Consider the following 22,513-nt stretch of genomic DNA (forward strand, 5'->3'; position numbering starts at 1 on the left):
GGTGGGGACGCCGGGGGGTCCTGCAGAGCGATGGTTCTCAGGAAGCACAGCCAGGGCAGCCTCCAAGGAGCGTGAGGGCAGGGGCAGCTCAGCGGAGGGGGCGAGGGGGCACTCCTGAGCCAGGTGGGCACTGCCCACAGCAGGCTGTGGAGCTCCCACAGCTGCCCTAACCTGCTGCGCTGTTGACTTCTCAGCCCAGGACCCTGGCATCTCCCCCAGCCAGAGTCTGTGTGCAGAAAGTTCCAGAGGCCTCACCACAGTCTCCCTGTCAGAGAGCGGAGTGGGGCCCGTGGAGGCCTGCTGCCTGGTGATCCTGGCCACAGAGAGCAAGGTGAGTAGAGGGCGGGACTTGGGACTCAGGCACCTGTGCTGCCCACAACCTGCCTGGTCTCTTCCTATATCTGTACCCCAAGCCCCTCCCATTACTGACCCAGGCCCCGCCCACCACAGGCCCGCCCCACAGCCCAGCCCCACAGCCCAGGCCCCTCCCACACTGACCTGGTCTCTCCCACCTCCTGACCCCTGCCCTTCCTTGTGTGTAGTTTGTCTATAAGACTGTGGGGGGGGGGGGCGCCTGGGTGGCTCAGTGGGTTAAGCCGCTGCCTTCGGCTCAGGTCATGATCTCAGAGTCCTGGGATCAAGTCCCACATCGGGCTCCCTGCTCAGCAGAGAGCCTGCTTCCCTCTCTCTCTCTCTGCCTGCCTCTCCATCTACTTGTGATTTCTCTCTGTCAAATAAATAAATAAAATCTTAAAAAAAAAAAAAAAGACTGTAGAGGGGACCTCCTGCCTTGGGGACCCTTTGATCACTGCGCCTCCTTGGCTCTGCCCGCCCTCTAGCCGGCAGTTCTTCCTCACGGGGCTGCCTCCCCAGCCTGTCCTCACTGCAGGCCCCTCTGGTGACTGCCCAGTATCAGAGAGGACTCTGCCTTAACAGCACGTGTGTGAGCCGTGTTCCCGGCTGGGAGTGCCGTCCCCGAGCCTGGGGCTGCAGCAGAAGCAGCATGTTGGTGGGCAGGTTGGGGGGACAGGAGGGCTGGCGGTGGACACACCTGGCCCCCTCGGGTCCAGAAAGCCTCCCAGCTGTGGGCTGGTCCACTCGTGGCCCGCTGGGCGGTGGGTGCTGGTGCTGGTTGGGCATCTGAGGAACCAGGGGGCCAGCAAGCTGCCCAGGAAGGCCCAGCTTTGTCCCCATGGCAGGTCGCTGCGGAGGAGCTGTGCTCCCTGCTGGGACAGGTCTTCCAGATCGTGTACACCGAGTCCACCATCGACTTTCTGGACAGAGCCATCTTTGATGGGGCCTCAACACCCACCCACCACCTATCCCTGCACAGTGGTACGTGACTGTGGGTGCAGTGATGCTGTCCTGTCCCCGTGGCTTTGCGCCAGTGCCTTGTTCCCACACCCCGTTGCTGATGTCCCCGGCGAGCCTCTTGTACCACATCCCAGGCGGGGAACGCCTGATCAGCTCAAGTCCCTTCACCTGCCTGAGAACGGGCAGGGGGAGGGGTGTGTGGGGCGGGGAGGAACCCACAGACCTCACAGCTACTGGGTGAGGGCTTTTTCCAGGACCGAGGCTGCCGGGTGCTGGCACGTGGCAGCTGCCCCCTCCTCTGAATCTGCAGAGTCCTTAGCCCCGTGTTCCACACGCCAGGAGCGCCCCGTGCTCCCGGTCACCCCAACTCCACGAGCTCAGCAGTGGCACAGAATGGTATCTGTGCCTCCCACGGTCTGTGTCACGTGGACCCAAGGTCCCCTGACCAGTGTTTCCTGAGTAGCGGCTGTGTCCAGGGCTCTTGGCGGGTGGGAGGGGCTCAGCATGCTGGGGTCCCACCTCCCTGCCTGCGCGGAGCCCACCGGCTCCAGGCTGGGGGTCAGCCCTGCCTCCAACCTTCTCTGCTCCGCCGACACCGTGCGTTGGGGCAAGTTATCCGACCTCTGGGATCCCACTCCTTGTCTGAAGTGAGTAGAGGGGACAAAGTGACACCCTGGGACACTGCACGGCAGCTCCAAGTGGCCCTTGTCCTATCTTTGGCCCTTGGGGAGTGCCCTTCAGTCCCCCATTTGGAGCTTTGTGCTCGGGCCCACACCTGCAACAGGTGGTGGCCGTCGGTGGAGAATGCCTGCAGGGGGAGCCGGTGGGGGGCTGCCTGAGGCTGCCGCTGGGTGGGGGGGCTTTGCCCAAGAAGGCCTGCAGACCCCCCGCCAGGGCCCACATCTCGTGGGGTGTGGGGCCCGGGGACTCAGGGCCCCTCCGCCCACCCGTAACCCGAAGCCTGTGTTCTGCCCCCTGCACAGACGACTCCTCCACCAAGGTGGACGTGAAGGAGCCGTACGAGACAGACGTCAGCGCTTTGTGAGTCCCCGGCCCCAGCCGGCCCCCCACGAGCATGCGGGCGCCCCGGTCGGAAGTGCAGCTCTGCGGGGGGGGGGGGGCGGGGATCCCGGGCCTCAAGGTGAGCTTGGGAGCCCCGTGCCCATGGCTCCTGTCCTTGCAGCTCCTTCCCTGAGTGCGCGCACGCAGGCGGCGTGTCGCCCTTGTCCTTCTGCATGCAGACGGCACCGCACGCCAAGACTGCCAGTGAGAGCGAGCTGAGCGCCACGGCCGCCGAGCTGCTGCAGGACTACATGCTGACGGTGTGCGCGCAGGGCTCGGAGACGGGGCGGGGCGAGGCCGGGCGAGCGGGGGGGCTTGGGCGCACGGGGGAGGGGCGGGGGGACAACCGCTGCCCCCCCAACCCCCTGCCCACCGTTGCTGACCCGCACCTGGTTCTGTACGTGTCCCTGGGCTCCTTGCGGGCGCACTCCCCGGGGTGCCCCGGGTCGAGTGGGAGCCGCTGCGTGGGCTGGCAGGGGGCACCGTGGGCACCGCTCACTGCCGGCACCCCTGCCCGCCCTGGGCAGCTGCGCACCAAGCTGTCCTCCCAGGAGATCCAGCAGTTCGCCGCGCTGCTGCACGACTACCGCGACGGGGCTTCTGTACACGAGTTCTGCATCAACCTGAGGCAGCTGTACGGGGACAGCCGCAAGTTCCTGCTGCTCGGTGAGCCCTGCGGGGGGTAGGGGTGCGGCCGGGGCATCGAGGGTTCCGCTGGGGATCCGCTGCCCAGAGCTCTTCCCAGAGAACGCTCGCTCCTGGAGCAGGGGATGGAATGGGGCTCCTGGGGCGGGGTGTGGGGGGGCATGGTTCTCGAGGGGCTTTCGGTGGGTGACCAGCAATTTGCTGGGCAGAGAAGTGGACCCTGTTTCTGGGTAGAAGCACTGTCCGTTGGGATGTTGGCCCTGAGAGCTGGGTGGGCAGGCTGTACACCTGCCCGCACCCTCCGGGTGACTGGGTGGCCTTGTCTCCCACATGCTGAGCCTAGAGACCCCATGGGCTGATGGGGGCTGGTGGAGGCTCCTGAGCCCTGCCCCCACCATGCAAGGGGGTGGGTCATACCCTTCTCAGCAGCCACCCAAGGGCTCGCCACTCACTGGGAGGTAGGGCAGGAGGCCTGGCCTGCTGCGTCCGGTCTGAGCTCCTGCTGACCCTGTGGCCTCCCCACCAGGGTCAATGCAGCCAGGGCTGGGGTCCCAGGCCCCAGCCCCAGCTCTGTTTCTTTCTGGCTTATTCTTGTAGAAGTGGGTAGTGCCCCTAGAGGTCAGCTAGCCCCTTCTGTTCTATATCCAGGCCTATGAGTGAACTTAACGCCAGCCCGAGGGAGGACATGGGGTCAGACACTTGTTGCAGTGCTGGGACCTGGTGGGCCTGCGGTGCCCGTCGAACTGGGCTGGATGCGGGCAGGCTGGGTGGGCAGACTCGTTCTCCCCATGGGAGGCCCAGCGTCAGCCCCACTCTTTGTCCACAGGTCTGCGGCCCTTCATCCCAGAGAAGGACAGCCAGCACTTCGAGAACTTCCTCGAGACCATCGGGGTGAAGGACGGCCGAGGCATCATCACCGACAGCTTTGGCAGGTACCGGCGGGCCCTGAGTTCCGCCTCCACGGGCACCGGGAACAGGGCCGCGGGTAGCTCCGACGACCAGTCTGCGCCCTCAGAAGGGGACGAGTGGGACCGCATGATTTCGGACATCAGCAACGACATCGAGGCTCTGGGCTGCAGCATGGACCGGGACTCGGCCTGATGGTGCCGGGAGGGGCCTGCCGCTGCGCCCTCTACTGTGAAGGACCGGCCCGGGCGCCAGTGCCCGCGGCCCGCTCCAAGAGGGGTCCTGGGGGTCCTTTCGGTTTTGCACACGACATTCCTGTCGAAACTCTCAGAGACCTTCAAAGAAGTTTACTGCGATGTGAATAATTCATTTCTGGTCCCAGCATGCTTCTGGTCTCATGGGGTGGGAGCCAGGCCCGCACGTCTGGGCTAGGCACTGTGGCCTGGGGGCCGGCTGCCCTTTGGTGCTCATCGTAGCAAGCCGGGTGGATGGGATTGGGGCTTTTGCTGCATGGACGTGGGGTGGGCAGCAGGGGGCCTGGGCGCTGGTGCAAGTGTCAGGTTCTTGCCCCTGGGAGTGGCTTCCGGGTTCCTGAGTGTGGTGCCTGCCTTCGGCCTCTCACCCGAGTCCCCCAGTCCTCAGTCTCATTGCCACCAAGGTGGTCTCCACTGCAAACTTGTTACCCAATCCCTCGCCAAAAGCATCTCATCTTAGAGCCCAGGGACCCAGGGTCCTGGTCTCCAGGGGGCTTAAGGCTGGGGAGGGGGGCACCGTGTTCCTAGGTCTTCCCTGAGTGGGGTGCCTCCCCTGCCGTTGGCGCATGGGAAGGCAGGGGTGGCCCTGGAGACATCCTCCTTACCTAGAAGGTGCCTCTGTCCTGGGAGGCCCCTGACAGCACGTTTGGGAAGCCCCGAACTGAGTGTGGAGGGGTGCTGGTGTCCCGGAGAAGGGAGGACAGCCCTGGGCAACTAGTGAGGCTATGGGGGGGCGAGGTGGGATCTGGCTCTTGGCCAGGGGCAGGTTGGGATGGGAGGAAGGCTCTCAGACTTGGTTCTGGTGTGGGGTGTCCAGGAGCTGGTCGTGGACGCAGGCCGGCAGAGCTAAGGGGAATGGGATAGGTCTCCAGACATGAATGCAAATCAGCCTGCTCTGGAAGCATTTGGAAGAGCTGAAGTCATCCAAGCAGGGCCAGCCCACCCTGGGTGTGAGTGGCCGTAGCAGGCAGTCCAGGGTGGGTGGACTGTGGAACCAGTTCTGAGTGTCCTGTGTAGACGGCAGGAGCCGCTCCCTTCTCTCCAGGGGCCCACCTTTGTGGGTCACTGGACTTTGGAGAAGAGGGAGCACGGAGAGCATGGACGGCCACTGCAGAGCTGGGTGCCAGGAGGACCAAGAACTGGTTGCTGCCCCTCCCCCCACCCAGGAACCGGCTTTCCCTGGTAAACCTGCCCAGCCTGAGAGTCTGGGGAGTTCCTTCCCAAACCCAGCCCCCAGGCCCAGGCTTGGGCCACAGCTGGGTGCCTGCTCACCATCTCTGGGTAGGGTGGGCACCGTGGACACAGTGGGGGTGGGGGAGGAGGGACCCCCCCCACCACCTGGAGTCACTGGACGGATCCCACCCTCTGGGGACATGGTGGGGAGAGGACTCCCAGTCTCTGGGGCCACCGGAAGGCCACACCCCCCAAGGGGGGCCAGACCTCCACCCTCTGGGACTATCTGCACGGACGGACGCAGGAAGCGTCTCTGCCCCTCTGCCCTCCACAAATCCCGTTTGGCCAGAGCACGCGCCCAGCACGGAGGAGCCAGAGTAGAGGCCGTGTGGAGACACCTGTTTATTGAGCAGTGGAGCCGGGGGCAGGGACGAAGCCGTGCGGTCGGGGCGCTCCTGGCTACATGGTGAGCTCCTGCAGAGAGAGGAGACAGAGAGAGCAGGCTGGGGAGGGGCCCGGCAGGGCCAGCAGCAGGGGGCCGAGGAGGGCCTTCCACTCACCATGATGGCGTTGACGATGTCGCTCTGGTTGTCCCTCAGGGCCCGCACGGCCCTGGCCCTCGAAACGTTGGCCTGCGCCATCACTAGCTCAATGTCACGGAGCTCCAGTCCTGCCTCATCCACCTGGACGGGGGCAAGCCGGCAGGTTCTGGGGCTGCCCCCACCCCAGGAAAAGCCATGAGACGCCTCCCCAGCCCTCTCCCGTGTCCCTGCTTCCTACCTCCTCCTCCTCTTCCTCCTCCTCTTCCTCCTCACACCCAGACCTCACCAGCGGCCCAGGTGCAGACTCGGGGACCAGGGCGGATGGCTCTGTGGGCACTTTGAACTTCTCAGCAGCAGCTCTGTGCACTTGCTGGGACAGGTCCTCGATCTGCAGGGGCACAGCGGTCAGCCCCAGCCCATGCCCCGGGCCCCCACCCCACCCCCCGTGGCCGGCCAGACCTTGGCCTCGCCGAAGACCACATAGGTGTCTGAGGCTGGGCTCTTGAAAACATCAGGCTTGGCGATGACAAACAGGATGTTCTTGGATTTCTGGATGGTGATCCTGGTGACCCCCTGGATTTGCCGTAGGCCCAGCTTGGACATTGCCTGGGGGGGGGAAGGGGGGCTCAGACCTGGGAATCAGCCTGGGGGTCCCAGGCTGGGGTGGGGAGGAGCAGGTAGGCCCGGGAGAGAGCACACTGATGGGAGAACAAGGACTCTGCCACCAACTCTAGGGGACCCTCTGTGGGCTCTGGGTAGAGCCTGTGGGGATAACCGCCCCCCAGGTGTAGGGTGGGATACCGGACCCCAGCTGTGGGCACGGTCTCAATGGTGCTCTGGCCCCAGCGGTTTCACGACCTGATGGCCCCACCCGTGGCGTCTGTCAGCCACTGGGTGTGAGGGGTCCCCTTACACAGCAGGCCTGTTCCCCGGGGAGTGGCCCTGGCAGGACCCCACCCACCTTTCGGGCCTTCTTCTCACTGCGACTCTGCTTGGCTTTGGCCACTGTTTCCTCGCTGCTGCCGCCTGCTGGGACCTGGGGAGGACAGGGTTTGAGCACCCAAGGGAGGGTTGGGTAGGGCCTTCTCAGGGCTGCAGCCTCCCCCATCCCGGGCCTGCACCTGGGTCGGGCACTGTGCCGTCTGCGCTCCCGAGAGGTCCTGCTCCTCCAGCTCCGCCGATGACTCCCCGTGGCTGTCTGAGTGCTGGCCGGATCCTGGAGCCCTCGGGGGCGAGTCTGGGCATGGGGTGGGGGCGTGTGCATGTGAGGACGGCTTCTGCCTGGTAACTCATCCCTACGGCCCGCCCACCTGCCCCCTGTGGCCCCGGGCTTGGGACACAGCTCCGGCCCCTCAGCCCCCCTCACCTTCCTCCAGGCTGTCCTGGTCATCCTGTTGCTCGGCAGCTGGGAGCCCTCGAGGGCCAGGAGGCACTTGGCAAGGGGGCGAGATCCGCCAGGCCTGGTCTTTGGCATGGGTGTCCCCCATGGGGGCCGTTTTGGGGCTGAAGAGGGGGGAGTGGGGTGGGAGGCTGACTCGATGCCCAGCCCCAGGAGGTTTTGTGGTTCCTGAGGAGGCAGCCACTGCCCGCTGGGCTCCTGCACGTGGTGGCTGGAGGCCCGGAGAGCCTGGAGGCTCCTTGGCCTCCGTCGAGTCTTCCCTAGGTCCCTGGCAAGGGCAGGGCGTGAGGGGTGCCATGGGGCATGGGGCTGCCTCTGTGGAGACCCCAGGAGCAGCGGGCTCTGGGCCAAGGGGCCTGTCTCGGGTCATGCTGGGCAGACCCCTATTAGGGCTTCCGGGGGCTTGTGGTGGGGACAAGCTGGGGCTTCCAGGGGCTACTTGAGCCCTCACTCCACTGCCTGCACCCAGCACGGGTTCCAGCCGCCAAGAGGGTGCTGGAGTGGTGGGGGCAGGCTCTTCAGGGAAGCCCCTTCCAGGCCTGACCACAAACCTTGGGGGAGACTCAGAGTAGGAAGCCAGCCCAGCTTCTGAGGCCACAGCAACAGAAGACCTGGGCTCGGGGTTGGCTCTTCCCTCCTCTGCTGGGTTCTGGGGCCATGTGTGACTGACCTCGGGGAGAGCAGCAAGATGTACCTCTGTGCCACTATCCCCAGGAGCCTTCCTAGCACTGTGGGGTGCTGATCTGAGGCCTCCAGCCCCCTGATTCTCACCCCCTGGGTCCTCCTTTGGGGGAAAATGGGGCTCAACTCCATCACCAGCAAAAACACAGGCACTGGCACAGGTTTCTTGCTTAGGTGCCAACAGACCCTCAGCTACTTCTTCTCTAATGGAGGCAGGCTTGGGTGGGTCTGTGGCCTCCATGGCAGACCCAGGGGGGCCTGTGGCAGGCTCTGAATATTCTAGGGCCTCCATGGCAGGCTCAGAAAGTCCTGGAGCTTCTGTGGCAGGCTTGGGGCATTTGAGGGCCTCTGTGGCAGGCTGTGAGCGTTCTTGGGCCTCCGTGGTAGCTTCTGGGGCTTCCGTGGCAGGCACAGAAAGTTCTGGGGCCTCCGTGGCAGGCTCTGGGCATTCTGGAGTCTCTGTGGCAGGCTCAGAATGTTCTGGGGCCTCCGTGGCAGGCTCAGAATGTTCTGGGGCCTCCGTGGCAGGCTCAGTGCGTTCTGGGGCCTCTGTGGCAGGCTCTGGGCATTCCAGAGTCTCTGTGGCAGGCTCAGAATGTTCTGGGGCCTCTGTGGCAGGCTCAGAATGTTCTGGGGCCTCTGTGGCAGGCTCTGGGCATTCCAGAGTCTCTGTGGCAGGCTCAGAATGTTCTGGGGCCTCCGTGGCAGGCTCTGGGTCTTCTGGGGCCTCCATGGCAAGCTCAGAATGTTCCGGGGTCTCCATGGAAGACTCAGAATGTTCCAGGACCTCCATGGCAGGCTGTGGGCATTCTGGGGCCTCCATGGCAGGCTCTGGGCTTTCTGGGGTCTCCATGGCAGGCTCAGAATGTTCTGGGGCCTCCATGGCAGGTTCTGGGCATTCCAGGGTCTCTGTGGCAGGCTCAGAATATCCTGGGGCTTCCATGGCAGGCTCTGGGCATTCCAGGGCCTCCGGGGCAGGCTCAGAATGGTCTAGGACCTCCATGGCAGGCTCTGGGCTTTCTGGTGTCTCCATGGCAGGCTCAGAATATCCTGGGGCTTCCATGGCAGGCTCTGGGCGTTCCGGGGCCCCTGTGTCAGGCTCTGGGAGTTCTGGGGCTTCCATGGCAGGCTCTGGGCTTTCCGGGGCCTCTGGGGCAGGCTCAGAATGTTCCAGGACCTCCGTGGCAGGGTCTGGGCATTCCAGGACCTCCGTGGCAGGCTCAGAATGTTCCAGGGTCTCCAGGGCAGGCTCAGAATGTTCTAGGGCCTCTGTGGCAGACTCAGGGTATTCTGGGGCCTCTGAGGTGGGCTCAAGGAGTTCCAGGGCCTCATTGGCAGGCTTGGTGCATTTTGGGGCCTCCATAGCATGTTCTGGGCATTCTGAGGCTTCCATGGAAGGCTTGGAATGTTCCGGGGCCTCTGTGCCAGACTCCAGGCATTCTGTAGTCTCTGTGACAGATGGTGGACATTCCGTGGCCTCCGTGGCAGACTCTGTGCATTCTGTGGTCTCCATGACAGGCTTGGGGCAATTTGTGTCCTCTGTGTCAGAGCCAGGGCATTCCACGGCATCTGTGGCAGGCCTGGGGTGTTGCAGGGCCTCAAGGGGGTCTGTGGCCTCTGTGGCAGGCTTGGGGGAGTCTAGGGCCTCCGTGGCAGGCTTGGAGGTACCCCATGAGGTCCAGGGCACCCCGGCGTCTGCAGCTGGCTCCAGTCCATCCAGCTGGGCCTGGTCCCGGGCTGGAGGCCCCAGGCCTCCCGTGCAGCTTGTGTCCCTTTCCTCAGGTGCTGGCCTCAGTTCCGAGGTCACTCGTCCTCCCTGTTGGGCTGCAGTGACCACAGGGTCGATCCCTGGCACGCAGCCTGCATCTACCCACAGGGTCTCAGGCCTGGCCTTGGCAGGAGTCCCTTGGCCTGAGGGGAGGGCTGCATCCTGCAGGGACACAGGTGTGGCCTCACAGTCAGGGCCCTGGTGTAAGGTCCTGTCCGTGTCCCCCGGCTGGGGCACAGGGCTGACTGTGGCGGCGGGCGCCTGGCCTGAGGGGAGGCCGGCGTCCTGCAGGGACAGAGGTGTGGCCTCAGATTCAGGGCCTTGGCCTGCTTCTCCTTCCAGGTTCTGCAGAGAGTCTGGGCCTGGAATGAGGGTTCCCTCTTCTGGGGAGGTCCAAGACTCTGGGCCTAAGGCCGCGCCGTCATCCTCCCATTGGGGCTGAGCCGTGCCCGCAGCAGCAGGCACCAGACCTGAGATGGAGCCCATGTCCTCCCCCCAGGTCCAGGGGCTCTCCCCGGTGAGGCCCGGGGTTTCCTGTGCTGCGGGAGGAGCGGAGGCCTGGCCCATCTCGGGAACCCGGGCGCCCGGCTCCCGGCTCTCGGAGGCTCGGCTGGCCACCCCCGCGGAGACGGTAGGAGCGGGCTCGCCGGGGGTGTCCTGGAGCAGGGCGGCAGGCTGCGCATGGGGCTCCTCGCTGTACAGCCTCTCGTCGTCTGCCCCCGCATAGGAGGCCGAGTCGGGGTCGGATGAGGCCGCCGAGGTGTCGTCCCGGAAGGCGAAGGCCTCGTCCATGCCCTCGGTGATGGAGAGGTCAGACAGGGACTGCAGGGAGGAGGCGAACGTGCTGTCGTCCTCGCCCTCCCCGGCTGGGTCCCCTCCAGGGACAGGGACCTCCTCCTCCTCCTCGGGGGCTCTTGGCGTCACCTCCACAGCCTCCACCTGCACGATGAGGCTGCCTCGGAAGGGCAGGAGGGCGGCGGGGACCATGGGGTCGTTGGCCAGGAAGTCCAGCTCGAAGAAGTGGCCCTCTTGGCCCCAGGAAGAGCTGCTGTCGGCTGAGACGCTGGATTCCGGGGACGGGGGGCCCGGGGGCCCCGCGGGAGGCAGCTCCTGCTCATCGGCCACGGAGCCCGGCGGGGAGAAGCCCCAGCCTGAGGGGACATCTAGCCCTTCGGCCGGGGCCAACAGGCTCAGGGAGCAGGACGGGGATGAGGCCCAGCTGTCTCCATCTGCTGTGATGTAGGAGCCCGATGGCGAGGCGGGCGGCGAGTCCCCTGGCTCAGCCGGGGCCTCCCTGCGGGGCCCGGGGCCAAGGAGCAGGGCAGAGGTGGTCTCGGTGGGAGTGGAGGGCGGCGTGAAGTAGGAGTCAGGGTCTGGGGCAGGGCAAGGCACAGGAGGGTCACCCTGAGAACACAACTCGGGGGGTGGGTCCAGGCTGGGGTGCCCACCCTCCCAGTCCCTGAGCTCTGGAAGGGCTGCCCTGGACGGCAGGGACACCCGGCAGGTCTCCTCGCCCATCACGATCCGGGGCTCCAGGGTGGTTGGGGGAGGGCCACCGGCAGGCTGGGCCTCGGGGGAACCCAGGCTGGGGCTGCCTTCTGTGGGGACTGCCCAGGCCGAGGGGGTGCCTCCCGGCCCTGCATCCCAGCTGGCTCCCTCGGGCGGGAGCCGGGCGCCTGGCTTGCTGGGCAGAAACTCCAGGGCCAGGGTGCTGGGTCCAGGGGTCAGGGCACAGTGCTCCAGCCGGTCCCCTTGTGGGGTGGTGGCCACGGCCACATCACAGGACGACTCTGTGGAAAGAGAGGGGTGTGAGAAGGAGAGGCATCCTCCAGGAGTGTCTGGGAGAGAATTTCCGAAAGGTGCGATGCCAGGGGAACAGCCTTGGGCTGGGGGTGGGGGGCATGGATCCTGAGGCCAGGACCAGCACCCATCTGCAGATACTGGCTGGCTGGGACCTGGCAAGTGACCTCACCTGACCTGCATCAGAAACCCCCAGGTCGGGGCGCCTGGGTGGCTCAGTGGGATAAGCCGCTGCCTTCGGCTCAGGTCATGATCCCAGGGTCCTGGGATCGAGCCCCGCATCAGGCTCTCTGCTCAGCCGGGAGCCTGCTTCCTCCTCTCTCTCTGCCTGCCTCTCTGCCTGCTTCTGATCTCTCTCTGTCAAATAAATAAATAAAATCTTAAAAAAAGAAAGAAAGAAAAAAAACCCCAGGGGCAGGACACCTGCATCCCGCTGGCTCTGTGATGATCTAGGTTTCCCACCTCCTGTGTGTGGGGGTCTCGCCTCTTGGCCTTGTCTCTCTCCTTGCTGCCCACACCTGAGGCCAGCCTCTAGGGGTGCCACCCGGCTCTGCTCTCACTCCTGCTCACAGAGAGAGAAGTGGGGCCACTGTGTGTGCGTCCTCAGGCTGCAGGTCCCACGGAGGCTGAGCTGGAGTGTGGGGGTGGGGGTGGGGTCCCATGGGAGAGGGCAGTTGTGGGAGACGGGCTCCAGGACAATAGGGCCAGCCGGCCATTCCGTGGTGGCAGCCGCCCCGCGGGGCTGGAAGGGCTCCCCCTGCCAGGAATATGCAAGCTGGTCCCAGGGCAGCATCACAGGGGCTGCCTGGGCCCCGACCACCCGTTCAGAGGGTTCCTGCTTCCTACCCATGATCACCCCACAACTATGTTTGTGCCTCAGTTGTCTCCAAAAGTCAAGAATCTGCCAGGATTAGGGATGAAGTTTTTACGAAGGGGTAGTGCCCTCCACTGCCCATTGGCCTGCAGCAATGGGGGACGCTCCCTTGGGTGCCGGGGCCATACTACTGCAATTCTGAGGTGGCCAGGGGATCCTGAGAAGGGGTCTTTCGAGTCCACTGCCGTGTGACAGACACCGAATGCCTGGAGGTGGGTGTGGTGGGCAGGGACGGGAGGAGATGGGGCTCAGAGCGGGTGGTACCCTTGCCGTCCCGTCCTGGGGCAGGGAGAGGGCAGAGCCCAGCCATGGGGGATGAGGAAGGGAAGTCAAAAGTCAAAGGTTTTTAGAAGCATTCAAGGTCATCAAGCAACTTGAGACCCTGGGTCTGAGAAGTCCTAGTCCTCCACCTGCTTTACTGGACCCCAGAGGGAGTCCAGGCCCCTGGACCCAGCTCTGCTGACACTCCCAGGTGACTGATCCACAGCAAGGTGCCCTTGGCCCTCTAGGGGTCACTCATGGGGTGGCTGGGCCACCCTTCTTGGTCCTTTCAGACCCAGGTAGACACCCTCAGCCTCCACCCAAACTTGCTGACCTCGCCTCTCCAGTGATGTTTGCCTGCGCCCTGGGGCACTGCCCCCAGACCTGCTCCCCCAGGGGATCTGACCTCCCACCCTCACAGCCTGTCGCCCAGGCTTCCCCAGGCTCTAGCTCCAGTCCTGCTCCAGCTGCCCAGGCCACCATCCCTGAGGCAGCTTCAGGCCTCTAAGGGGCGGGTGCCCCTGATGATGGGGTGCAGTGGAGAACCCCCCCACCTCTGTTCAGGGCCCGCAGCTGCTCACAGACAATGGGGCAACAGCGGCAGCCCAGAGGGCGGCACACCAGCCGAGAGCCACGGAGCCCTGGGATGCTCACAGGCCCTTGCATCGCTCCCGGCTCCGGGAGGACATCCCGTTTCCGCCCTTCCCCGCAGTCCTGAGCTGGGACGTGCGGGGTGGGGCGGGGGGGTCAGCATTCAGGTGCTCGAAAGGGCAGGGCGCCAGAAGGACCGGAGAGGGGACGGGGTGGCGGGGGAGGGGTGATTGGAGAAGGCAGAAGGACAGAGGGGACAGCAGGAGAGGGATTAGACAGGGGACAGGCAGGGACAGGGCGGCGGAGACAGCCGCAGGGGGCACAGCCCGAGGCCTCACCTGTGCGGGGCCCGGGCCTGCCCGCCTCCGGCAGCAGCAGCTCGGCGCGGGCAGCCTCCCCGGGCATGGCCTGACCGTGCGCCCTTCCCTCCGTGCCCGGTCTGTCCGTGCGTCGGTCCGGCGGAGCCTGCGCGGCCACCGCCCCTCGGCCAAGGGGTAGGGGGTGGGTGGGTCATCGGATGACGTCAGCACCGCCCCGCCTGCCCGGCGCCCCGAGTGAGCGTGCGCGTGCGCCCCAAGCACTGCAGAGCGGCTGGGGCGGGGGGCGGCCTTCCTCCTTTCCCCGACCTGGGCTTCGCCCTCCTTCCGCGCTGCCCGGCCCCGCCTTTCCTGCAGCATTCCCCTCTGGACGCCAGGGGATTCAGGGCCGGTCGGAAGCTGGACCAGGGAACATCAACCCTAAGCAGGGCCTGGAAGAGAAGGGGGTGGGGAGGGTCGCCAGCGCGCAGGGTGCAGGGGCCTCAGCGCCCCGAGGGAGGTGGCGGCGCCGACCCGGTGCCCGGCCTCCTGCGCGCCCCTTGCCTCCATCCAGGAGGTGAGCCGGAGCCGCAGCTCCGCGCCGATTGGCTGCGCGCGCTGGTCTCCGTGGCAACCGCCTCCCGGCTCCATGGAAACTGGAGACCGAGCAGTGCGGGAAGGCGAGGGTGGGGGCGCGCCCCGCAGCTCGGCTCCCGGACAGGCGGAGGAAGAGGAGAGCCACGCCCCCGCACCGCTTCCGCGGCCGCCTACGCCTCCGCCGCACCCTAGAGCCGCAAGCCCTCTCGAGCCTCCCCGAGTCGTGCCCTTGCTTCCTCCCGGGCCCTCCCGCGCTCGCACCCGCCTAGTGCCAGGCTCCGGCTCCAGGAGACAGATGACCATTGTCGCCACCCAGAGCTGGACGGGGGCAGGGAATCAGAGCGGTCATTGTCATGGGGGTGGGGCTGGGCGTCTCCCCAACCTGTCTCTGCGTGGCCGCCCGGGATGCACCGTGGAGCTAACCCCCTTGCCTGCCCTAGGCAGCAGCCCCGCCTTGCCCAGCCTGAGCCGGCATCCTGCACCCCTCTCAGGCTGTGGAAACGCTGGAGACCCGTTCATCTATCCCCGACCAGGACCCTCCTCTTCCCCTCCTTCCCCACACCTTCATCCGCGCCTCCCAGACTCCTCTAAGTTGCCTCCGCCCCCTCCACTCCCGCCCTTCGCCGGTGCTGCAGCCGGGGCTGAGTCCTTCTTAGCCCCACTGCTCCACGGACCCTACTATCTGGCCTGCACACACTTTCCGGAAACCAAAAGCCCTTCAGCATGCCCTGAGGGCCTTCTAGCTTTGTCTGCTTTGTGGCCTAGCTTTGTCTCTTTGCCCGACTGCCAATAAATGCAGGAAACCAGAACAACTCTCTGACATGAAAAGCGTGAGGTGACATGGTGGGGGTCCCCAGGGCTGGAGGAACAACAGAACAGCCCCACATAAGGGGGTCCAGGATCACGTTTCTTGACCTCCCCCTGCCCGCCCCCATCCTGCTACCAGGAAGAGGACCAGGGGTGTGTATTCATCCCCATGTGGGGCTGGAGTTCCACTGCGACTCTAGGGGTGTCTGCCAGAACTGGCAGGAGGATCAGGGAGAGGCCCATTCCTTCCCCACCCGGCTCACTGTCCCTCTGCCCCACCAAGATGCCCCAACCTGAGCACTGGTTAGGGGGTGCCCACAACAGGCTTTCAGCCCAGGAAGTACTCCTCGAGGACCAGATTCCCCAGCCCCCGGCCAGAGTTCCAGGTTTCCACCGAAACCACAGGCCACTAGAGCATACCCAGGACCCGCCTGGGGAGCCCGAACAGGACGGCCACCTGCTAAAATACAGAATGTGAACCGAAATTACCCGACTGTTCAGGGGACAATAAAAAATCCCCATCCTACCAGGAAACTCAAGGAAACCCCAGACCCAGGAAAGGCACATCAGAATAAGAAAGAGGAACCGGCTGATGCCCAAACAGGGGCGGAGATGCTAGGATTATCAGACAGGGACTTTAAATCAGTCGTGCTCGAAAAGCTTCCATAAGGAATAACAGTTTATCTTGGAGCAAATGGAAAATGTCAGCAAAGAAAGAGACATAACACAGAAGAAAACCAAAATCACAGCACGATACAGACTCATCGAAATGAAACACTTGCTGGGCGGCTTATCTGTGGCCCGAAATGACAGGGGACGTCCCCGTGAGGCTGAGGATGGGTCCACAGAAAGGACTCAACCTGTTTACAACAACAATAATGAAAACGCTGGGGAAAATTGGACAGAGGCTCAGGAACCTGGGAGGTAACAACACAAGATCCGCTGTTCACATAACCGGAGTCTCAGAAAAGGGGCAGGGGCGAGTGGTCGGAAAGAGTACTCAAATGATGCCTGAAGCTCCCCAACACAGCCAAAGACAGAGACGTAGAGATCCAAGGAGCTGAGCAAATCCCAAATATGGTACATCCAAGGAAATCCACATCTGGACACTTGAGCTGTAAGCTCTGAGCACTGAGGACGAGATCATTGAAGCAGCCAGACGAGCGTGAACCCTACAGAGAACGCTGAGGGCAAGTGCATTGCTCTTCTGGTCCAGAGCCCACAGCTGGAGGGAAGCGCACCCTGTGTTCCAGGTGTTAGAAAGTGAGAACCATTCAAGAAGAAGACCCTGGCTTTGGCCGTGTGCCTGTGCGCGTGCACAGGAGCGACGGAGAAATGCACCCTGAGTGAGGGGACTCTGAGGGCTCCGGCCCCTGCCCAGCGCCCCACAAGCCTGGGTAAAGCACGTCCCTCCACCAGGATGGACACGATAAGGGTGTCCTCTTGGGGCACCAGGAGGGAAGAAGGAGCACGGGAAGGACAGAGAGCAAGCTCTCCTCCTGAGTGCCCGGCGGCATGTGTGACGATGAAACAAACATTAACACCAGCTGACACTCAAGAGGGTTTTTTTTTTTTAAGATTTTTTTAAATTTTATTTTATTTGACAGACAGAGATCACAAGTTGGCAGAGAGGCAGGCAGAGAGGGAGGGGAAATTAGGCTCCCCGCTGAGCAGAGAGCCCCATGCGGGACCCTATCCCAGGACCCGGAGATCGTGACCCGAGCTGAAGGCAGAGGCTTAACCCACTGAGCGACCCAGTGCCCCTCAAGAGGGTTTTTTAAAAAAAAGATTTTATTTATTGGAGCGCCTATGTGGCTCGGTGGGTTAAAAGTCTCTGCCTTCAACTCAGGTCATGATCTCAGGGTCCTGGGATCGAGCCCTGCATTGGGCTCTCTGCTCAGCGGGGAGCCTGCTTCCCCCCCCCCCCGCCTGCTCGTGATCTGTGTCAAATACATAAATAAAATCTTAAAAAAAAAAAAAAAGACAAAACGAGATGACATACCCCAAACCATTCTATGTAAGTCGAGATACAGTCCTTTTAAATGGTCAGAGTCCACAGAAGGGGCGCCTGGGTGGCTCAGCCGGTTAAGCCTCTGCCTTCGGCTCAGGTCATGATCCCAGGGTGCTGGGATTAGAGCCCCGCGTCAGCCTGCTCAGTGGGGAGCCTGCTTCCCCCTCTCCCCACTGCTTATGCTTTGTCCCTCTCTCTCAAATAAATAAATAAGATGTTTAAAAAGAAGTGTTCAAAGAGTCCACAGGAAAGCAGGATGAGAGAAATGAAAGAACAAGGAACAGAGGCAAACAGGAAGACAACAAAACGGCCGGCTTTGGGCCTTAACACGCACAAACGTGAGTAGGCTAATTGTACAAATTACATGAGACATGGTAACATGTGCGCGCACAGAGTGGGAGGCAAAGACGGGCGGAGGGGACACGAAAGGCCGATGGAAGCATGTGCTGTTTATGGGAAAGTCACTTAGAGTCACGGGATCGGTGGGCCGGCGGCAGCGGACTCGCGGTGTGGCCAGCAGCCCAACAGCAGGCAGCAGCCAAACGAGGGCGCCGCACGGGGCAGCATCTGAGAAGGCAGACCTCTGAGCAGAGGCATGATGTCGGCAGACTGACAGTGTGTGGAGACACGCTAGAGGCTGGGATCAGTCCCCTAGGAGAACATGACTGTCCCAGATGTGCTCATGGCAGCTGTTAGAGCCACAAAGTACGTGGGGTGGAGGCCAGCGCAGCTGCGGGGAGGCTGCCGCCGCAGGTGTGGCTGTGGACCCCCCTCCGGCCTCCGGACGACCCACCGCGCCGCTGGGCAGCGAGCCAGCCCCGTGCAGGACAGCCACAGCACACCTGCCACTGTCCCCACGGGCCGCCTGGCCAGTGACGTGGAGTGATCCTGTGTTCTAAGTAGGGGACCTCTCATGAGGAAGCTCACAGCTCAGGTGGAAAACACACCCCGGCGCGTCCAGATCACGGCGTTGTGTTCAGACCACGGCAAGACGACAGGAAACCCTGCAAATGCTGGGAAGAAAACCACACTCTGGCAAGTGATCCGGGGGTGAAGGGGGAGGACCTCGGGGTTTTTAACACAGAACTGACCTGAAGAAGAATGATACAAAACATCGAAGAGTGTGGTCTGCGGTAATGCAGCCGAAGGGATATGTATACGCATCAGAGAGTGGCAAGACCTCAACATCATTGACGTTCCTGCCTCATGGAACTAGGACAAGAAGAGCAAAATAAGACCGAAAGCACCAAAAAGAAGGAAATATTGAAGTCAGGAGTGGAAATCAGTGACAGTGGAAACAGGAAATCAATGAAACAAGATGGTTCTGTGGGGATTTAAGACCGACCGAGCCCTAATGAGGCTGACAACCTGAAGAGGACAGAAGCCCAGTAGCCGAGCGCGCTGGGATCTGAATGCTTAGCTCGGCGGCGGCCTGACCGGGCCACATGGCGCCGGACGCTGGGTGAGACTGTTCCCGGGAGTGCCAGGGTGATGTCTGAAATCCCTGGAGGCAAGAAGCAAATTAAAATCACCAAATTCGAGCAACCGAGTTGAAGGAGATGGTCTGAACAGTGCCGGAACCATGAAAGACACTTAATTTGTCATTTAAGAGCTTACCCGAAGAAAACTCCAGGCCCAGAGTGCACCGGCCACTTCCCCCAAGTATGCAAAGTACAATGTCTGTTTGAAGCGGTCTCTTCCAGAAAGCAGGAGACGAAGGAGCACATCCGAGCTCATCTCCTGAGGCGAATTCAAATACTGCACCAAAACCAAGCTAAGACGGTGCCAGAAACAAGCAGCAAACAAGAAGCTACAGACCGTGTTGCCCATGAACTTTGGCACAGAAAATCTCAGTGCCAGACTGGCAGATTGAGTCTGACACTGTATAAAAAAAACTACACGACCGTGACCAATGGAATTTATTCCAGGTGTGCGCGGACGGCTCGGCACTTGAAAACCATTTGGTGGAACCCACCATATCTGCAAGCTAAACAAGAAAAATTATGTGACCGTATTGAGTGACACACGACCCCTCTGACGTAATCCAACAGCCGTTCAGATGGTGAAAAACTTCTTGGCAAGTAAAAATGAGCTCGACTGAGATTATGCAAAAGCTTGGAGCCAACGCCGTGCTCAGTGGCGAGACTGAACGCTCTCTGATGTGGAGGCAGGAAAAGGGCATCTGTTCCCGCCTGTTTTCGACACGGGACTGCGGGGTCTAACCGCACAGGGAGGCAAGAAAAGGAGTGAGGGCAGCCAGACTTCCAGAATGAAAGCCTGTTTCCCAGTGAAACTGGTGGAAATCATACCACCAACACTCAGGGCTCCTGGAAATGGTCTGATGGGAAAATGGACAAAGAAAGAGCTATTCAAGGAAATTGGGGCCAAGTTATTTTGCTATTTTTTTAAAGATTTATTTATTTATTTGAGAAAGGGAGAGAGAGTGCGCACATGCGCATGGTGGAGGGGCAGAAGGAGAGAAACTCAAGCGCATTCTGCACAGAGTGCAGAGCCTGACTCAGGCTTGGTCCCCCGACCGGAACTGAAACCAATCATTGGACACGACTGAGCCACTTGGGTGTCCCGTTCAAAGTTTGAAAGAATGCAGAGTCAGTGGTATCTGATGCAGCCAAGCCGCTGCCTCCCTCCCCTCTCCCTGCTCACGAAGGTAGAGAATGCACCTGACTGCTGAGCCAAGAACGCGGGGCCCCCAGGATCTCAGCGTTTCCTATCCTATCCTGGCACGTGTTGCTGAGCCTGAGTCCCAGGCAAGTGTGAGTGAGGTGGGGCTCCCTTCCTCTGATTAGCCCCCACTTGTGGAGGGAGACTCTACCCTGGGCCTGGCATGTGAAGTATGTCAGCTCAGGGCCATGGTTCCACTCCAGAAGAGGCTGCTATCCCCCCTCCACTGAGTGCTCAGCTCCCAGTCTCTTCCCAGAGGAGCCGACTTGCCATGCAATAGCGCCTGGGGAAGTTTGAGTCCGAGGGTTGCTCTCAAGACCGTGGAGGTTATGGTCAAAGGCATCTGGGAGGAGACTCACAGAGCCAGTGAAGCCAGAGCCCAGAGAGCAGGCCAGGGTGACTGTGGGCACAGCCATGTACTTTCCAGAGGAAGGGCACCAGAGGCCGCACACCGCAAGGGAAAAGCGGAAGACTTCACCAAGATAACTTAGCCAGTCCCGCAAACGAGCAAGTAACAGTGAGAAGCCCCAGAGGAGAGAAAGTGTTGGCCCTGAGCCCAGAATTATTACAGTATTTTATTAAAAATGCCCAATTTCCAACAGAAAATTACCAGGCACAAGGAGAGGAAAGTAGGACTATATATACCCCTGTACGGGGAAGAAAGCGGGCAACAGAAACTGCCCAAGAGGATGGCAGGATGACACACCTCACAGAGACTTCGAGGCGCCATGGTACACGTGTGCCTGAGCAAAGAAGTTAAGGGAGGTCAAATGATAAGGTCACATTAAGGGGAGAACATCCAAAACGCAGGGAAATGATGACATTCACTTTAAGGGGTGAACAGAAGATTCAAATGGGCAGGAGAATGATGACATTCACTTTAAGGGGTGAACAGAAGATTCGAATGGGCAGGAGAATGGGTGAACTTGAAGCCGGACAGACCATGCCAGCTGAAGAACGGGGGAGAAGACAAGCGAACAGAGTCTCCGGGAAATGCAGAACACGTTAACGGCCTGGACACCCCCATCGTGGGAACGCCAGGAGGAGAGCGTGCGCTTCCACAGAAGGCGCGGCTCACACTTCTAAGCTGAATACAAAAACCTCCCAGACATCAGGAAGCCCAATGGACTCCAGGTAGGATATAGGCAGGCAGAGCCACAAGCAGGTGTCTATAAAAATCCTAAAGTCAAGGACAAACTTGACAAGCAGCAGCGACAATCAGTTCAGCAAGGCTGCGGGTTCAAGAGCAGTACAGGGAGGTGGACGGTCAGTGCCTCACAGCCAAAGCGATCCCAAGAAGGAGCAAACGTGGAGGTGCCATGCGCCCACACTTTACACTGCACTACAAAGCACATAATCAAAGTGATCCAAACAGTACGGGTCTGGCGGGAAACAGACACGGGTCAGCAGAACTGGAGAGAGTCCAGAAATAAAGCCACACTTAGGGGGTCAACGAACCTGTGAGAAAGAAGGCAAGAATGTCTGACGGGGATAAGACGGTCTCGCCGACAGACACTGGACAACATGCAGAACGAGACTGGGCACTGCCTTACCCTACACGCAAAAATAAATTAAAAATGGACAAAAGACTACAGTGTGAGACCCGAAGCCATAAACCCCCAGAGGAGAGCACAGGCACGTTCTCTATCGGTCTCGCAACATTCTTTTCGGAGTCTCCTCAGGCAAGGGCGACACGAGACTGCATCAGCCCAGAAAGCTGGTGCACAGGGGGAACGAAACACGAAGGCGGCAGCCTACGGAATGGGAGGGTGACCCGCGAACCACACGACCAAGTGAGGGGCGAATACCCAAAATACATACAGAACATACGCGATAAAACATATAAAACAAAGCATATGCAATTAACAAAAACCCAACAACAGATACCTTGATTAAAAAACAGGCAGAGGATCTGAATAGGTACTTCTCCAAAGAAGAAAAGCGGACGCCAACAGACGCGTGAAAATATGCTCAGTGTCACTCATCGCCTGGGACACACACATCACAACAGGGAGAGACCACCCTGCATTGTCAGAATGGCTAGTATCAAAAAAGAGATATGAAAAGTGTTAGCAAGCGCGTCAAGTTGGGACACTCGTGCACTGTTGATGGGAACATAAATCGATGCAGCCATTTCTTGGAGTGGAGGTTCCTCAAAAAACTACACAATAGGGCACCTGGGGGACTCAGTTGTTAAGTGTTTGCCTGCAGCGCAGGTCAGGATCCCAGGGTTCTGGGATCGAGCCCTGCATTGGGCTCCCTGTTCAGCGGGGAGCCTGTTTCTCCCTCTTCCTCTCCCCCTGCTTCTGTTCCCTCTCTCACTGTGTCTCTGTCAAATAAATAAAATCTTTTTCAAAAAATCCTACAAAATTGTAAAAAATCGAAAACCCCAAACACAAAATGGCAACAGCTTCAAAGAAGGGTGACCAGAGGGAGGGGCCGTGGGGGTGGTACACAGACGAAGCGGATTAACAGGCACAAACTTCCAGTTAGAAAACATGTAAGTCATGGGTACAATGTACAGCATGGGGAAGACGGTCAACAATGTTCTTGTAACTTCGGTGACAGAGGTAACTAGACTCATGGGGATCCGTGTACAAATAGAGTCACCATGATGTACACCTGAAACTAACAGGATATTGTACATGAATTATACTTTGGGTAAAGACTCAACTGTATATTTTTTAAGGTTTTATTTATTTATTTGACAGAGATCTCAAGTGGGCAGAGAGGCAGACAGAGAGAGAGGAGGAAGCAGGCTCCCCGCTCAGCAGAGAGCCCGATGCGGGGCTCGATCCCAGGACCCCGGGATCATGACCCGAGCTGAAGGCAATGGTTTAATCCACTGAG

General features: G+C 61.1%; 2 protein-coding genes across 13 annotated transcripts in view; one reads left to right on the forward strand and one right to left on the reverse strand.

Annotated features, from left to right (window-relative positions):
* CCM2 (CCM2 scaffold protein) overlaps positions 1 to 4,296 on the forward strand; it is a 46,233-nt gene extending 41,937 nt beyond the window's left edge. For all 4 annotated transcript variants that reach the window (XM_032304396.1, XM_032304393.1, XM_032304394.1 and 1 more), the window contains 6 exons: positions 195 to 331; positions 1,200 to 1,335; positions 2,298 to 2,355; positions 2,498 to 2,636; positions 2,904 to 3,042; positions 3,848 to 4,296. In XM_032304396.1, the coding sequence (XP_032160287.1) occupies positions 195 to 331; positions 1,200 to 1,335; positions 2,298 to 2,355; positions 2,498 to 2,636; positions 2,904 to 3,042; positions 3,848 to 4,122 (884 nt within the window). In that variant the 3' untranslated portion in view covers positions 4,123 to 4,296. The remainder of the gene's footprint in view (positions 1 to 194; positions 332 to 1,199; positions 1,336 to 2,297; positions 2,356 to 2,497; positions 2,637 to 2,903; positions 3,043 to 3,847) is intronic.
* Positions 4,297 to 5,732: 1,436 nt separating this feature from the next.
* On the reverse strand, positions 5,733 to 15,274 carry NACAD (NAC alpha domain containing). 9 transcript variants are annotated; one of them, XM_032304390.1, is made up of 10 exons: positions 13,609 to 15,274; positions 8,674 to 11,534; positions 8,524 to 8,583; positions 7,263 to 8,493; positions 7,018 to 7,133; positions 6,858 to 6,932; positions 6,356 to 6,502; positions 6,135 to 6,284; positions 5,915 to 6,037; positions 5,733 to 5,828 (listed from the first exon to the last, which is right to left on the reverse strand). In XM_032304390.1, exons 1-10 carry the CDS (start codon positions 13,673 to 13,675, stop codon positions 5,814 to 5,816), a joined length of 4,845 nt encoding a protein of 1,614 aa, XP_032160281.1. In that variant the 5' UTR covers positions 13,676 to 15,274; the 3' UTR covers positions 5,733 to 5,813. The 9 variants fall into 9 exon arrangements, with proteins under 9 accessions (XP_032160281.1, XP_032160279.1, XP_032160278.1 ...); XM_032304388.1 differs by having other exon boundaries at positions 8,614 to 11,534; XM_032304387.1 differs by having other exon boundaries at positions 8,524 to 8,553; positions 8,584 to 11,534.
* Positions 15,275 to 22,513: the final 7,239 nt, after the last annotated feature.

The sequence above is a fragment of the Mustela erminea genome, chromosome 11 (genome assembly GCF_009829155.1).
Source record: "Mustela erminea isolate mMusErm1 chromosome 11, mMusErm1.Pri, whole genome shotgun sequence".
Lineage (NCBI taxonomy): Eukaryota > Metazoa > Chordata > Mammalia > Carnivora > Mustelidae > Mustela > Mustela erminea.

Excerpts from the sequence above, each read along its gene's own strand:
- NACAD (XM_032304384.1), bottom strand. The coding sequence starts at position 13,675 with ATGCCCGGGGAGGCTGCCCGCGCCGAGCTGCTGCTGCCGGAGGCGGGC. Across the intron at positions 11,535-13,608 it reads CAGGCCCGGGCCCCGCACAG|AGTCGTCCTGTGATGTGGCC; the intron begins GTGAGGCCTCGG and ends CTCTTTCCACAG. Across the intron at positions 6,503-6,857 it reads GTGAGAAGAAGGCCCGAAAG|GCAATGTCCAAGCTGGGCCT; the intron begins GTGGGTGGGGTC and ends TCCCCCCCCCAG.